General features: G+C 42.9%; 1 protein-coding gene across 4 annotated transcripts in view; it reads right to left on the bottom strand.

Annotated features, from left to right (window-relative positions):
* The window catches only part of ASTN2 (astrotactin 2), a 2,754,112-nt gene that overhangs the window by 425,626 nt on the left and 2,311,515 nt on the right, over positions 1-16,971 (bottom strand). For all 4 annotated transcript variants that reach the window (XM_078641978.1, XM_078641979.1, XM_078641981.1 and 1 more), the window contains one exon: positions 8,944-9,123. In XM_078641978.1, the coding sequence (XP_078498104.1) occupies positions 8,944-9,123 (180 nt within the window). The remainder of the gene's footprint in view (positions 1-8,943; positions 9,124-16,971) is intronic.

Here is a 16,971-nt window from a genome sequence, read left to right as displayed (position 1 = left end):
TACTGATCAGAAAATGTTTTGGTATGAACATTGAGAAGGTTTGTTTTATAGCAGCACCCAGGGTAGAACATTTGCAAGCCACTCAGAATACTTGCTTAGCTGGCCATATCTAACACTACAGGCCTGTAAGGGAGCATTTTATCCTTGGCCAGCTCCCAATTTTTCCTCTAGTGTGCTATTGGAAACTGGGAGTGTCTCTCGGCTGAATGCTTGGATTAAAATAGTCTCAACTATTTTGTGGCACTCGGTCATCTTCTCAATGAGATGGATTCACACATGGCTGTTTGGACTTCTCCCATTGCTTCTGGTGAGAAGAAAGTCCAATCAGCCAAAGAAAATGGAAAAATGTAAACAATCTTAGGGCACAGAGAGCATTTTTCCTACCTCGCACCAGGGTCCATGGCCCCTGGTTGACACATGCGGTAGAGAAAGCTAGTTCTCGGCAGTGGCCGTTCGTGTGGGCTGAGGGGCCACACCCACCCCCTTTTCCCAGGCAAGCTGAACAGAGGTCACCCTGACAGACACTCTTCTGGTTCAGGTCAGGCAGTCAGGAACTAGACATGCTCTAAATGTGCAATATGAGTTAAACTTTGCCAGGCTGAGGACTTCACAGCCCAATGGACGTGACCTCCTCAGCTTGGCAAAAGTGCCTTGAGGCCCTAACCCTTGTGACGAGTGGAAGCGTTACTGATTGACACTTGGATCTGGGTGCTTTAATTTTAAGCCCTGAAGTGCCTAGGGCTGAGTGGCAATCAGTGACACCTTGTCACAGAGTGGGGTGGGGTCAGCCGCCTCACTGACACAATCACACTCTGTGACGAGATTGGGGCTACTGCCTTCCCTCTTTGCCTGAACTCAGGTCATCCAATGAGGGAATGCAGCAGCCCCAATCCTCCTGGGACCTCTGCGGCTTCCCTGTCGGACAGCTGCTGTTGAGGTAAGTTTTATGTGTTTTTTTGTTTTTGTTTGGTGCGTTATTTGGATGAAGGTGTATTTGTGAATGGGTGTGTATGTGCAAGTGTAAATTACTAGGTGTGATTGAGGTGTATGTGTGCATGTGTGGTACCCACCCCCTTCCCTGGAAAAATTACCGGTCGCCACTGCCAGTTCTAGACATAAATGGATCATAGTAGTGAATAAGGAGAAAAGCCCGCCGCCACCATCCCATAGTGAAGTGCACTGTAGCTGATTGTCACACTGGAGAAGGAATGAGATGTGGAGTGCCAAGGCACAAGAACAAACTGGCTGCCTAGTAACTGAGCTTTTAAAAACACAACATAATTGTATGACTTAGAAGTGCTGGGGTTTATTGCTGGATTTAATGATGTGTCTCCTTATTTATACGCACTCGAAGGAGCCTACTATTGATTTAATGCACTTCCCTCAAATAACATCATTTTCACAGCTATAAAAATAAATAAGAGAGCAAGTCTGAGACGGCTCTTTAATGTCACCTGACTTGATCACACCCAGCTGCCCAGGAGCAGATATTAAATAAAACGGTATTACATGTTCCACTACAATGAGAGAGGTCACCAAACCCTGCAGCAATGCAAATGGGCTACTGAGCTGCATAAAGAACTTAAAGGAACTATTTGCTTCAGGTTTCTCCACTGAGGAATGTGCTTCAAATAGTAGTGCTTGGAACCACGTAACCTCGCAAGAGTGGAAACGTACATCCTTTGAATGTCAGTTTTTCTTGTGCAAGCCTTTGCAGCAGGAGCCATTACAATGGTTACTGGTTGACTAGGGTCAAGCAATAACCACAATCCTAGTCAGGGTAAGAGGCAGGCAAACCCTAAGTTAACCTGTGCTCACCCTCTGGTAGCTTGGTACAGAACAATCAGACTGAACTTTACAGGCAATGTGTAATGTATCTGTGCAGTACTTCTATCAGAAAAACTGTGAAAAGTCCACACAAAAAGATTCAACACCAGGTTAGAAACATATAACTTACTTTAATAAATAAATCAAGAGCAAAACCAAAAAAATTAGTAGAAATAGAGATGTAGAATGTCAGAGTTTTGAGATAAAAATTGTGCCTAGAAGCAAAACAATCTATTTGGGATATCTGTTTGTGCTAGACCAAAAATTCAAAAGTTCAGTCACAGATACAGGGACTCAATGAGGCGCACTGAGGAAAAGTACCTTAATCCTGGGTGCTTCGACAAAGAGGATGCGTCAGTGTCAATCCACAAAGTGGCAATGATGCGCTGGTCCTGATCCGTGCATCAGAGGTGAAGCTGTGACATAAAAGAGCAGTAAGCTGCAATGCAGAGGTTTGTCGTCGAGGCTGCCGTGGCTGGAGATGCAAGGACCTTATGTCGAGAAGAGCATTGCAAAGTGGTGGTTCCGCCGGGTCTGATTCCCGCAGCAGTGGCGATATGTCTGTGCCAATCCACACAGCAGTGTTGATGAGTCTGTTCCGATCAATGTAGCAGAGGCAATGCACCAGTCCTGATCCGTGCTGCTACAAGAATGGGTCGGTTTGACAGCGGATGCATTTATTCCACTGGAACAAACCCTGAAGGCACATTTATAGGGATCCAGGAATGGGCAGGCACCACTTGGCATGGCAGACTCACAGATGACGGAATCCAGGTGCAGAAGTCTTTTATGTCCCTGAGATTTCAGATCAGGAGGCCAGTCAGCTACCCCTAGAGTCACTCTGGTGTTCAAGTGATGCAGGTCTAGTCCTCCGCAACCAGGCAGGGGAACAGCAGGCAGTAGGGTAGCATTGTAAGGCAGGAGAACAGCAAAGCAGCTGTCCAGCAGAGTGGCAGTACTTCAGCAGCATAGCAGTCCTTCCTGGCAGAGTCTTCATGGGTCCAGAAGTGTACTGAAGTAATGGTGTAAGAGGTCCAGTGCTTATATCAAGTTGGACCTTTGAAGTCGGAGACACTTCAAAACAGGACTTTAAAGTGCACAGACGTCCTCTCTTCCTGGCCGGGCTCCAGGCTCACTACAGGGGGCCATGCAAGTATGAGTGAGGCTGGGTCCAGCTCCTCCCTCTGGTCCAGCTCGTCCCTCCCATCCTCCCAGGATGGTCTATCAAGTCACACTTAAGCTCCCATTGTGTGTGGCTGCCTAGGGAAAATACACAACGTCTAGCTGTCACCCACCATAGACGTGATCACAGACAGGCAGCAGGCACCAAATGACTGATGTCAGAAAATGCCAACTTACTAAAAGTGCCATTTTCTGAATTGTAATTTAAAATCTGACTTCACCATAAGTTAGGATTTCAAATTAGGATTCAAGAGACACCAGGCTTGGGGGTCTTATCTCTTCCTCACTGGAAATTACACTTATTTAATGTAATAAGGTAATGCCAATGCTATCCTATGGAACAATAAAAAAACTAAAATTGGGAATTTTTCACTACCAGGACTTGTAAAACTTAAAAGTACATGACCTGCCTTTTAAATACATTGCACCTTTCCCTCTACGTTGCGGAGCGCATACCTTCAATGTGACTTGTATGTATAAAAAGGGAAGGTTTGGGCCAGGCAAAAGGTTAATTCTGCCAAGTCAACATGGCAGTGTAAAACTGCACAAACAGGCTCTGCAGTACAGGCCTGAGACCTGGTTAAAGGGCTTCCTCAGTGGGTGGACCAATCAGTGCTGCAGGCCCACTGGTAGCATTTAATTTGCTGGCCATGGGTACGGGGAGGTACCACTTTACTAAAGACATATAAGTAAATTAAATGTGCTTATTGCAGATGAACCAATGTTTCCATGTTTAGGGGTGAGAACTCAAGCATGTTTGCGCTGGTTAGCAGTGGTAAAGTGTACTAAGTCCAGAACTACCACCTATCCCCCCTCTTGTGGTACAAGAACCCCCCTGACTGACTATACATACACAACCCTTAGCCGAATAGAACAGAAAGTTGACATCCTTGACAAAGAAGTTTCCCAAATAAAAAAGGCTCTCTTGAACAAGTTGTTATGCAAAACCAACTCTATGTCAGGAAATATGAGTCCCTGTAGAGGATCTCCAAGCAACAGTTAGCAAATCTACTGGACCTCCATCCCTCTTGGCCAGCTTTCGCACAGACCCCACCGAGCCCTCAACCCTCTATCCCCTTCCAAAGCAATATCATACTGCTCTAAACCACCCTGAAGGACTTCCAAGACCCCATCCAGAATCCCAGTAATCATTGTCACAAAAAGAATTCCCTCGAACATACACAGTTCCTAGACCCCTGCTCAAAACACCACTATCCACACCCTCCACTCTCAAAACAATAACCCCGACTCCCCAATCGCCTTGCTCTTGAACTGAAGATAAGCATGTAAATGAGCAATAGAAATAGCTGAAACTATCCCAACAGATGGAATTGACATTGCATTCTCAACTTAATCTTGGCTCAATGAGCACTCAGCCCCTTTACTCGACCTGCTGACACCACTTGGCTATTTCATTATACAAAGGGACAAACCAGGTCGTATAGGAGGCAGGCTAGTGATCATTTACAAGTAAATCATCTGTCTCAACAAATTTGAGACCACAAACTATTTGAATGCCTAAGAGTTAAACTCAAACCAAATAGTTCAACTCCCAACAAGCTTCCAGCATCTGCTACCTCCCTGGTGATCGCTCGGCCTTCACTGAAGAGCTATCTCACCTAGTAACACAGGTTTCTCTAAACGACAATAACAATGTATTCTTAGGCAATTTTAATCTTCACTAAAATGACAGAAATGACTCCATGATCTGCAACCTAACAAATTTACTCTTAAAATAAATAACTTCAAACAACCGCAAAGACCAGACACACAGCAAAGGCTCTACCCTAGATGGGATTACTGCCAGAAATAATCTTGTCTCCATTTGATCCATCACCTCATACAATTAAATCTCAAGCCCAACCCTAGATACAACCCAGCCACTAGGCAAAGAACATCCAACAAATTCCCCTTTCGAAACCGGAAACCAGTATCAACACCCAACTACGTTCACACCCTCATGCACAATAAAGGAACTCACTGCCCACTAAAACTCAGCAATGTCACACCTACTTGATAAGGGGCGTGCTCAAACTTGAGATCCAGAAAGACCCAGTCTAGATCGTTGTTCAATCTAGACCTAAACACAGAAAGAAGGCCACTAAGAATTACTGAAAGATTATGGATACAAAACCCTTAACTGACACACCTCAGTCTCTTCAGGTCTGAATGTCTCTCCTACAAGAAACACATCTTTAGAGAAAAGGTCGCTTTCTTTCACACTCATCTTAACTGATCAAAGAACAGACCGATTGACCTTTTCAACATAATAAAACATCAAAGTACCCTCACCTCCCATCTTGAAATAATAGCCACCAAAGAACGCTGTGAAGAAATAGCCAACTTTTTTTTACAGAGAATATAGTGAAAATAGAATAATCTCTTACCCACACAACAAGTCTGACTACTCAGCCCTGCCACTCCGACGCCGCACTCGTCTTCATAGAAATTCCCCCTCCAGGTGCTATGTGAGACATGAGCAACCCACAAATAACTAAAGTCAATAATGATCTCTTCCTACTGAAAACAATCTCAATTGGTTGGAGTTCAAACCATTAACAGAAGGTGAAGTCTGCAAGATAATTACCAACTTGAAGCCCGCAACCCATACTACCGGCCCCCTAACTTCCACCCAAGTACAGAACCGTAACTAAATCATCTCTCCGTTCTGGACTAAAATCATCAACGCTTCCCTCATGTGGTGTTGTGTAGCTGAGTCCCTCTCTTAATGATTGCAGGAATCGCTGTTAGCATGAGCTGAAAGCCATTTTGTACTTGGCAGCCATCCTAGTTAGCCATGTGCTCGCCATGTGCTTTCTCCCTCTTCCAGAGCCTTGCACATGCTCACAAATGCCTAGCTGGAATAATGCACCCGCTCCTAGTATGTAACTGTCAGGCCATTCTTGCTGATGTACAAAGAAATGTCTCTCCTCCCACTTTGTTGAGAAAGCAAATTTTGTATACCCATATTAGTCAATTTTCATGCTTGTATGTGCCAGGACCTCCCCTTGGTTTTATGCTGACTATGTAACCTATGCATATATAAGGCCCTGTTCTCTTTACTCCTTAGAATGCCTCCTACAGTGGCCTGAGGGTACTGTGTGACGCAATCTCCTTCATGTGAGGTTAATAAATGCATTGTTTTTATATTACAGCTTCCGTGCCAATTTCTTCTTTGTTGCTTTAACAGATCAGGTTTATCAGTGAACCCCTTAGAAGGATTCTATTTCTTCACCTCCAACTAGGACAAATCACACCCATTCTCAAATAACCAGGGTGGATCCTAAGGAACTCAAAAACTTCATGTCACCAACATTCCTTTCTTAGTAAAAGCAATCAAAAGTGTGCCCTGGTACAACTCAACCAACACATTGATAAATTCAACCTAGAGGATACATTTCAATCAGGCTTTAGAAAAAGTTGTCAGACTGAAACCGCTATGCTCAACATATCAGGCGATATTCTCAGAATCTTAGATGAAGACGACCCCTGCCTCCTAATCCTACTCAACCTTTCGGCGGCCTTTGACACCGTTTATTACCAAGCTTTACTTGAGACCCTCAAGAATCGCACTGGTAGCAATGGCACATTGAGATGGTTTACTTCCTATCTACAACATCACTCTCAACAAATAAAAATAAACAGCTGTCTCGTTCAACCTACAACGGTTCCACAAGGAGTTCCGCAAGGCTGAATCCTCTCTCCAGCCCTTTTTAATCTCTTCATGGAACCCTTCACAGTTATCCTGAACCAAGTGGGTGTCAAATACCACTTGTATGCCGATGACACACAACTTTACTACTGTCTGTGAGCCCTAAAAACTCCTTACTGCTCTTAAACACAACCCATTCATGAGTTCTAAAAGCTGCTCACTACCTCTATACACTACCCCTCCTTGAGCTGCAAAACCTCCTTACTACTCTTGTACCCTACCAATCCCTAAACCCTAAAAAACATAACTACCTCTATAGAAACTTTAAAAAAATAAAACCATACGCCCATATTTTAATGTTTTTAAATGAATTACTTATTATTCGTTATTTAATTTAAACGTAACTGTGCAAAATGACATTATTTTTACTTCAATTTAATTTAAATTGATTTTGCAATTTTAAAAGCATGACCATAGCACTGTATATGTAAAACATAGCTAGAAAAAGGGACATTTGAGATGAACAGATTCAGAGATTCAGTGGTGTTTTTTAGTGCACGGTATGAAAGAGCTGCTCTCCACCAAAAACTTGGGAACTACTTGGGATTCCTTGCTTCCTTTTTTGCATAAATCATGGAGCACTCTTAGCCTGAAAGGACATTATTTGGACATTCAGTGGGTGCTCCATTGTGTCTGAAAAAAGCTATGCTTCTCTGAGCTCTAAGGAGAGTGAACCCACTGTGCCAGGAACTGCTTTTACTCATTCCAGGCTGGCTTGGATGTTATTTTACGAACTCAAAGCAGTAATACCATTCCTGCTATGGTAAAAGTCTTTAGTCATTTTTTAGTTCGGCAGTGAGTGCACTCGCTGAGCCTGTGCTTAAATACTTTGCAGCAAAAATAGCTAAAGGCTTTTTCTGTTTTACAACTCAGGGAGGATGGCACTGTGCTTATCCTATGCTCAAAAACTGCGCTAGAAAATTAAACAGTTGAAGCAAACAGATTTAGAGTGTCTGTGGTGTAGAGTTCTTCATATAAAGGAGCAGTTCTCTACCTAAAAAGTGGGAACTTTCAAGGGATCCCTATTTCCATTTTGTATAATTTATTCTAAGTCTGAAAATGCATTGTTTTGACGTGTACTGGGAGATCCCTTGTGTCTGAATAAAACTTTTCTTCACTAATGAGCTGTAATGGGAGTAAAACACGTGTCAGAAGGATCTACTTTTATTCATTCCAAGTTGGCTTGGATGATATTTACCTCCAAAGCTGTAATACTGTGCCCAGAATGGTAAAAGGGTTTTGTTATTTTTCAGCTCAGCGTGGATGGCACTTGCTGATCCTATGCTTAATGACTTGGCTGCAAACATGGCAAAATACTTTGTTTTTCTAGCTCAGCAAGGATGGCACTGTACTAGTCATATGCTTAAAAATTCTGCTTCAAACGCAGATATTTCAGGTAAGCAGGTTTACAGTGTTGGTGGGGTTGTAGAGTGCTCTATATTAAACAACTGCTCTCCACCAACAATTTGGGAACTACACTGGGTTCCCTAGTTTCCTTTTTGCATAATGTGTGTGTGACCTTAAGCCTAAAAAGGCATTTTTCTGAGATCCACCATTATATTAATCTTTCTCTCTGTACTTGATGTACAGAAAAACAAAACTTCAAGTTAATGGTAACATATCACATATTTCACAATGCTATCCCTGCCAGGACCTCTTGCTCTCAGATTTGTCCTAGGCATAGTGTGCCCTATAAAATATCATGATTACCTTACGAAAATATCTATTGGGTTCAGCAGGATCACAACAAAAAATTGGGGGCACCCGAAAATCTCTTATGGTTTCTTTGCACTGAGAGATGTGATTCTCATACTCTTAACTGAAAATGCTATCACATGTAAAGAAAGCAGAGGTTCAGATGAGAGTCAACAAGCGGAATAACGTACACAAACTATATCATTAGTTAAAGAAGTTCTGCCTGCACATTCTCTTCTGGATTTACCTCTTCTTCCATATTTGGAAAGATGTTGTTACCACCCACCTGAAGATTAGGCTAGTGTCTCCACAGAAGGGCAGCATTCTCCCTGTACCACAAGGAAGCTGGAGCATACTAGGCACTTTATTTTAGATTATTTAATATTACAGGAATAATGGTTATACACTGATTTGCCCACTTGTTCAAGAAAAGAAATTGGTACCTGATGTAGAACTGGAATCACAAAAATTGAGTTACCTCAATAGCATGTTCTCGGGCACCCTTCACTCTTACCCAAAGGACTTACCTTTCTGGTATTGCAGCCACAGCTGCTGCTGCACCCTCTTGCTGGGAAAGCTAATGGTGCAGGTGAGTTCTGATCCGTAGAGTGCCTCCGACACATAGTGTGAGCCATACTGTCGCAGAACTCCCAACAGTTCCTCCCGGCTGCTCTCCTTCTTCAAGATCTTCAACACGTTGGCAAAACCTAGAACATGGATACAGAGATAACCACATAAGTCCATTTGAATCAGAGCTTGCTAGGCCCTTCTAAAGGTTCAACGTGTATAAGAGTGGGGCATCCCTTCGGTTGGTAGAATCTACTGCTGAAACAAATTATAGAGTTTGATATGAATCACTCCGGTTACAGCATTTAGCGTGTGCCCCAACGTTGGAATCCTTTTCTGCAAACAACCCTGTGCAGACTAATTTTCCTCCAATATTTTTTATTTTTATATATTTCACCCAGTTTCTTGCTGCCTGCCTGACTGCCCAAGGTGTCAAGCTAAGGGGTCGGGAAGCACAGACGGCCAAAACATAATATGACCCCTGTAGATGGAATTTTCCCTTCAGACTGTACACAAGATAGCATCTTATTGGAACAATGGTGCCTGGATCCAAAAATGGGTAATGGCACAACATCAAGGGCACTCCCTTGGATTTGAAAGCGTCTCCTATTTAAGGCTGCCAAGCTTTCCCACAAGCATATGAGTCTGGATATATCTATAGACATCTGAGGAGTGTTTCGGTTAATAAGGGATGGCTTTGATTGTATTTACTATTTATCTTGTAATGCTCATCTGTGCCCCAGTAGCAGTGACACTGCTCACTGTATGTGTGGTGACTGAGAAAGATTCCAAAAAAGGATTTAATTACACCTGGTGCCCAATCAGTAAGACCATGGATTACAACTATTTTCCATCCTCCAACTGGGATCCTAATCTATAAGCACCAATTTAGAAGCCCATTGCACCAATTTTGCGTCATTTTTAACATGGGAAAAGTGACGTACGGGTTGCGCAAGGGGCTTGTAAATAAGGCCCCCAGTGTTCTGTTTATCTCCCCAGAATATTTCCATCTAATAGCTGGATCCATACATACAAAAATGCTTCCCTGCTCAGGACTTTATTTGAAGATAGTGCCCTAGCGTTTATTGAATTATCTAATGGTTAGTGTACCGAGTTGCCATGTCTTCATCGATAGAAAGGGCTTTCCATATTTATAAATTAAGTATAGAGTGTACCTTGCTACTGAGATCATTAGCAACATATTGTTCTTGCCTTCTGGTCAATAACCATGCACCATCTGCTGAAATCAATATCTGTAGATTGCGTCTTGCAAAATGCATCATTCCTTCCAGTTTGTGCCTTCCTTCAGAGCTCATTTTCAGAAAATTATGGCTTCCTGCACAGGTCTTTTGAATTGAATTGAATTGAATTGAGTTCTTATATAGCGCAGCTGCCACCCTACGGGTATCCTGGCGCTCAGACTTAGATAGACCAACCTAAACACAGACCGGGATAACAGTGGGGGCAGGGCTAAGGATCAATCCTAGGGAACAACCTAGGATTGCACCTGTCGTATGAGCCATTATCGGTAGAGTCTACCTTCCTCTTGTGGCAACTAATGTCTGTCTGCATCTTCCTCATAAGGTCATTAATTGAATATTGTACCTTAATGTGCATTGTACATTCCTGCTGAAATCAATAACTGTACCTTGCCCCTTCTGACTGGGCCTATTTATTAGGTTGTGCCTATTAGCCGATCTCATTATGTATGGTTTGTACCTTCTACCCCGCTCATTATTTGTATTATGAATCTCCCTGATAAGTTCAGTATAAGAACCTGCCACCTTCCTTGCGGTGACGTACAAAAGATAGATGCCTGACTGGTGGATCACAATCTGTTGGTGGTGTTGAGCGCTTATGTTAAGTGTAGATAGCATCTTGCTGTGAGGCTCGTTATTGTTCAAGGGGGCTATTCGCTGGAGTCTTTACCTACAGATAACTTCTCTTTTGATTGAGTGAGTATCCTAGGATAGGGCCCTTCTGACACATCCAATGGCTGAATGGGAGCCCCTGTATCGACAAATATTATGGAAATAAAGGGTTTTAACAATGGAGTTACTACAAATCATATCTTGATGGTATCAATATTATTTGTACAAATAAAAAATATGATATGGGCTTCGAGTCTTTTTCTCGTTCTAGCTAGCTTCTCACTACAGATTCTCTGCTGTGATTTTCATTATCTTCAGAAGCAAGAGCTCTAGGAGAGACTCTAAAGACATCCCAGCTGCTCGAAATATTATCTTCTGGTACATCACTCCTGTAAACTGCCCATTCAGAAGGTTTTGTGAGATCCAGGTTAATGTTTGCTTCTGTGGCCCCCCCTTTATCACACAGCTAGCTTCCTGTGAACCGCCTCTACACCAACCCCATCCCCAACAAACTTATGGCAGCGGAATAGTTAGAAATTATCTACTATTTAAGGTATCCTCTGGACCTTCATCTGTACATCTCAATTCCACCTGCACTCTAAGTTATGGACATCCAGGGGCGGCTCCTCCATTAGGGCGGAAGAGCGTCACCCCACTGCTTTCTTGAAATGCAAGAAGCAGAAACATAAAATGGTATTTTAAATTTTAAATACCATTTTATGTTTCGGCTTCTCGCACTGCGAGAAAGCAGAAGGGTATGCCTGGTTGGGGGCGGGCAGGTGAAGTGGCTTTCCCAATGCTGTGTGCCCCGACTGTTTGGTCGGCCCTCGGTGGCCGACCAAACCAGTCATGTGCACTCTGCCTTTTCTCTATGTAGGCAGCCTACATAGAGAAAATGGCCTACCCATAGGCACCCGGCTGGGCGCCATCGCCACCAATCACAACGCTGCCATTGCAGCATTGTGATTGGCTTAGGGGAGGGAGGCTGCCTGTGGCTGCTTCCTGTTCAGTAGAGCAGCAGGAAAACGCAGGAACCGGGCAGGAGTTCAGGCGGCGCGGGCCGGGAAGGTACGTTTTAAAAAATTGGTATTAAACCCGTCCTGCCTCCCCCTGTGAAGCCGCGCGACCCCCCTCCCTGCAAATCTTGCCAGCCGCGACTGTGGGCATCCTGGCAGCATAGCGACAAGCCAGTTCTGTATCTCTAAAATGTTGCTACAACCTACAGCACATCATATCCATCTGTTCTCCATCACGCTTCCTGTCTCGTGATTGTCTTACAAACCCTGTACTATTATACTTCTCACATAATTTACTGAAAATAGTTATTAGCTTACTTCATATCAGGATGATGGCTTACAATCAGGAAAGGTATTTATGCTGGGATCAGTTTCACTTTTCCTATTATAAGCCAAGGCCAACAAGTCCCAACATGTGTCATAATCAGGTGGAAAACATAAGACTGGCTATAAGTCAACTGATATCTCACTCAGTCTGATGCAATGCATTTAACTATTTTATATCTAACTGCATTTAATTCATTCTGTCTTTGGTTCGTGATATATATATATATATATATATATATATATATATATATATATATATATATATATATATATATATATATATATATATATATATACACACACATACATATATATATCCAAGATTACATCGTCCGCAAACCTGCCGGGACACCGAGAGAGCGGTGCATCTCAGGGGCCGAGGTAACCCTGTTCATTAAATTCGGTTTCACAACGCGTAGCTGCTGCTTCGCAGATGCACTCTCCTCTGAGAGATAATAGACCACTCCAGTCACCGTTTGCGTCGTCCAAAGGATATTTATTAATTCATTTGCAGCAAGTGAACATCAAGCAAGGAACAAATCCCCAACGCGTTTCGGCGAAGATCTCGCCTTGGTCACGGGTATATATATATATATATATATATATATATATATATATATATATATATATATATATATATATATATATACACACACACACACACACACAATCTCTTCTTTAGGAAGGAATCAGAGGGACACATTGAGGGAGCCAGGAAAGACGTTTATTGCAGTGTGGTCACGGACTGCTTCTGCAGCGATGCCGTGCCTTCACAGGATGCGGCGGTCACAGAGTAATTCCAATCCCTTGGATAATTCACACTGATGTTGCCCTTGTGACTCCGGACACTTCATTGGGCGGGTCCCTCTAGCGCGTCAGGCACAAAATATGAGCACACGATCTCTTCATTTGGAAGGAATCAGAGGGACACATTGAGGGAGCCACGAAAGACGTTTATTGCAGTGTTAGCATGACGCGTTTCCGCAGGGTTATGCCTTTATCAAATGCCGGTATGCAAACACAGTCTATTCACCCTTCCGCTTTGATATTACTGAGGTCGTTCTCTGATTGATGACAATCCAGGTGGGCCGAGTTTGTACTCCAACCAAAACTGCAGCCCACGTCGGTAGACTGTAATTTCCAGCAGGCAACAGCCGTGGCCTGCTAGGTGCGTGTTTGACATCGATCCCACTGCATCTTATGGTGAGTGTTGGATTTTCAAATTTGCAGGAACGTGATGTCATGCAGTTAAGGTGAGTGTCCAATGTTGCAACTGAAATAACTTTCCCTCCCTGGCCCCTCGACGCCCAAGCCGCATTTGTCCCAATCCAGCGTGCCTCGGGGACGAAGATACAGTGCTCTTGTCCCTCCGTGTAGTCACGGACTGCTTCTGAAGCGATGCTGTGCCTTCACAGAATATATATATATATATATATATATATATATATATATATATATATATATATATATATATATATATATATATATATATATATATATATATATATATATATATATATATATATATATATATATATATATATATATTATGCAGCAAAAAGTCCCTCCACCAGGAACAAATACCGGAGCACTCTTACGGGGTGAATATTTATTTATTTCACTGGGCATAAAGCGTTCCTTTTTCAAATGCCCTCCATAACACAACACAAATCATTTGCGTGCGGGTGTGTAAATACTACAATTAGCTTCCCTGCACAGTGGATAACAAAAAAGGACCACAATTTCACCATTGTCCTTTCAGTTTGTGGGAATTTTTGGGACTATTATTTGAAACCTGCCAGAACCGCCATGGCAGTGGAAACAAATTGTGTACCTCCTGACAGTGAGTTGGGGCATGACGACATATACAAGGCGGAGGTCACTGAGACCGAACACCTTCAGGTACAGAACTTTGAACTGGCAGTAATGCGGCAGACGAGGGGCACATCATGAGATGCATATCAGTGCTTTAAATGGGCCGGTACGGACTGGTATGGAGTACCGGCACTTCTTGGATAGGTCACTCTGAGTACCAGCACTTCTCTACTGCCAAGGAGAGTACCGGTACTCATGAAAAGGTAGGCTCACTGGCTGAGAGTGCTAATGAGCAGAAGTGGAACTGTCTGGCAGCCAAGGTGCCACTTCTGTAGCCCCGATCTGAGCCCCTGCTGAGCTATTCTGCAGGGCTCATTTGAATAATGTGAGGTGCTCGCCATCACACTATGCTTGACAGAGCAGGGTGGCGATTCATTTTACCTGTAGTGTGTGCGTGTGATTTTCAAAGCGCAGCATTTCAGGTAGTGAAAAGTCAGTGTACAGTAATACTTTAAACATAGGGTGGCAGATTCTCACACTTCCCGTACTTTGTCGATCGGAGGGTTAATACCCAGACAATGCGAGCGAAGAGGCTCCTTGAGCGCTACTATAACTACTTTCTGCACTGAGGCACCTACCTTCCTAACACCAAATGCCTCAATTACCCGGTCTGTACATAGAAGGCTTTCTCTGATGAGACACCACAGCAGGGCCGCTGTCTGACCCTGAAGAAGAGACAGGCTAGCGATCCACGCGGTGCCAGGCCAGCAGCTCCTCTGGTGGATCGTTCTGACTGCTGTAAAGAGATTCAGGTAAGTCAGACATCAATTTAATAATTTCCTGCTGCTGACATTTAAAATGTTTGCTACGGAAATGATTAGGGGGCTTCAGCATGGCAGAGGGCCTTGCAAATGGGCACTCTAGAGTTGTCTGTCTGTGCTGAAAATGCGCTACTTCTGTATAAACTAGGGGCCTTATTTACAAGCCCCTTGCGCCACCTGTACGTCACTTTTCCCACATTAAAAATGACGCAAAAGTGGCGCAAGCGGCTTGTAAATAAGCCCCTAGCAGTTTTGCTGATTTATTAGTAGTGCAAAGTGTTTAACATTCCTGCTCAACAGTGACACTAGGAAGTAGCACCCTTTATTTTCTCAGCACAGTTAGACTTGCCAAGTCAGAGATAAGTCATGTGATTATTGTTACCGCTGGAGAGAAGTCAGAGTTTTCTCTACTGGCAGTGTTCACTCTCACCATTAAGTAGGGTAGAGGATTAATATGCCTCCTTCAAAAAAGCATATTGTATTGTACTGTATTGTATGTGGATAGCTCGGTGAGTTGCTGTTTTTGTCACAAAGATCCCTTTGTTACATGTGGTTTGGCCGCACCTGAAGCTGAGGTTGGGGTGGAGGGTGCTGATTTTTTTTTGTTGAAATTAAATAATAGCTTCAAAAGCTCCCGCTGCAGAGTTTGACTTCCTATTTGCTCAAATGATTGTGAATTCTGAAATTTGTCTATTTCCATTGACTTCATTCCATGATTTTGGTTGCAAGAATGTGCCACTCTAAGTGTTACACATCTAGTTGTTGCCTGACTCTCACAAATCCACTGAATCTATGAAAATGTCACACATAAGCAATTTGAAACATTAGCAGCTAAACTCAAATGAGTGTCATTTCTGATATTTATATGATTACCTCGTCTTCATTGCTTAATTTTGCTCGCAGGAAAGTGTCACTCATAGTCGTTGAAATGTCACTCATAATTACAATGAAAATATGAAAATGTCACACATAAGCAATCTGAAACCTTGGCAGCTCTGGGGTCCATTCAGGCCCTGTGCTGTCAACCACATTCACACTAACCTCTGCATGTGCGCAAACACAGGAATCATGGCAGTCTCCTGGCAGTGGCAATTAAAAAAGCCATGGTGAAAAGTATAACATGGCTTTAACATAACGGAGTCTTTAGTGTGTCTGCTTATGTTTGTGTGTTTGCCTGCATTTGTATGCCTGTTTTATGTAAGAAAAAAGTGAGAGAGAGAATCAAGACGCTCTCAGGAGGTATTTGAAAGAAAATGGGTGGCACTTTGAGTGTACATGTCTGCGGCGACAAAGGTTCATGATTAACGTAGTAGGGAGGGTTGGTGGGTGAGTGAGTGAGTGGCTGGATGAGTGAGCAAGGGTGGATGTATGTATGTATGGATGGATGGATAGATGGATGAGTGAATGGATGGATGGATGGATGAGTGAATGGATGGATGGGTGAAAGAGAGTGGATGATTGGATAAAAGGGCGGATGGTGGGTGGATAAGTGAAAGATTGGATGGATGAATGAAAGGGAGGGAGGATGGATGAAAGGGTGGATGATGGATTGAGTGAAAGGAAGGATTGAGTGAAATGATGGATGGTATAAAGGAGTGAAAGGGTTGATGGATAGATGAGTGAAAGGATTTAAGAATGACTGAAAGGTTGGATAAACTGATGTATGAGTGAAAAGATAAATGGATAGGTTTAAAGATGGATACGTTTGGATATGAAGGGTGGACAGAGGGAATGGTGAAACACTGAATGATGGATGAAAAACTGAATAGACGACAGAATGTAAAGGGTAAATGTTGGATATCAGCAGGTAAATGGTAGGATGAAAGGAAGAATGGATAGATCGATGAGAGAGACAAGAGAGATCTTCTGGGGAGGGTCATGATGATTTGCTTCATTTGCTTGTTGCCATAAGAGCTTTGGTTTGATGTGGGTGTATTTTCAGTTTCTTCCTATTCATGTGCTCAAAAATATATAGTATTGTGCCAAACACCATCAATTAACAGTATGGCATTAAGAAGGTGCAACTATTGCAAAAAAAGGAAATGTTAACATATTATCCCATTTCTCTTTCATTTTGTGTAATGAGTTAACCTGCTTTGTTTATATAAACACATTTATCATGTGGTGCAACTATTATG

Source organism: Lissotriton helveticus, chromosome 5_1, assembly GCF_964261635.1.
Source record: "Lissotriton helveticus chromosome 5_1, aLisHel1.1, whole genome shotgun sequence".
NCBI classification, from domain to species: Eukaryota; Metazoa; Chordata; class Amphibia; order Caudata; family Salamandridae; genus Lissotriton; species Lissotriton helveticus.
This window is presented reverse-complemented; position numbering and strand designations above follow the sequence as displayed.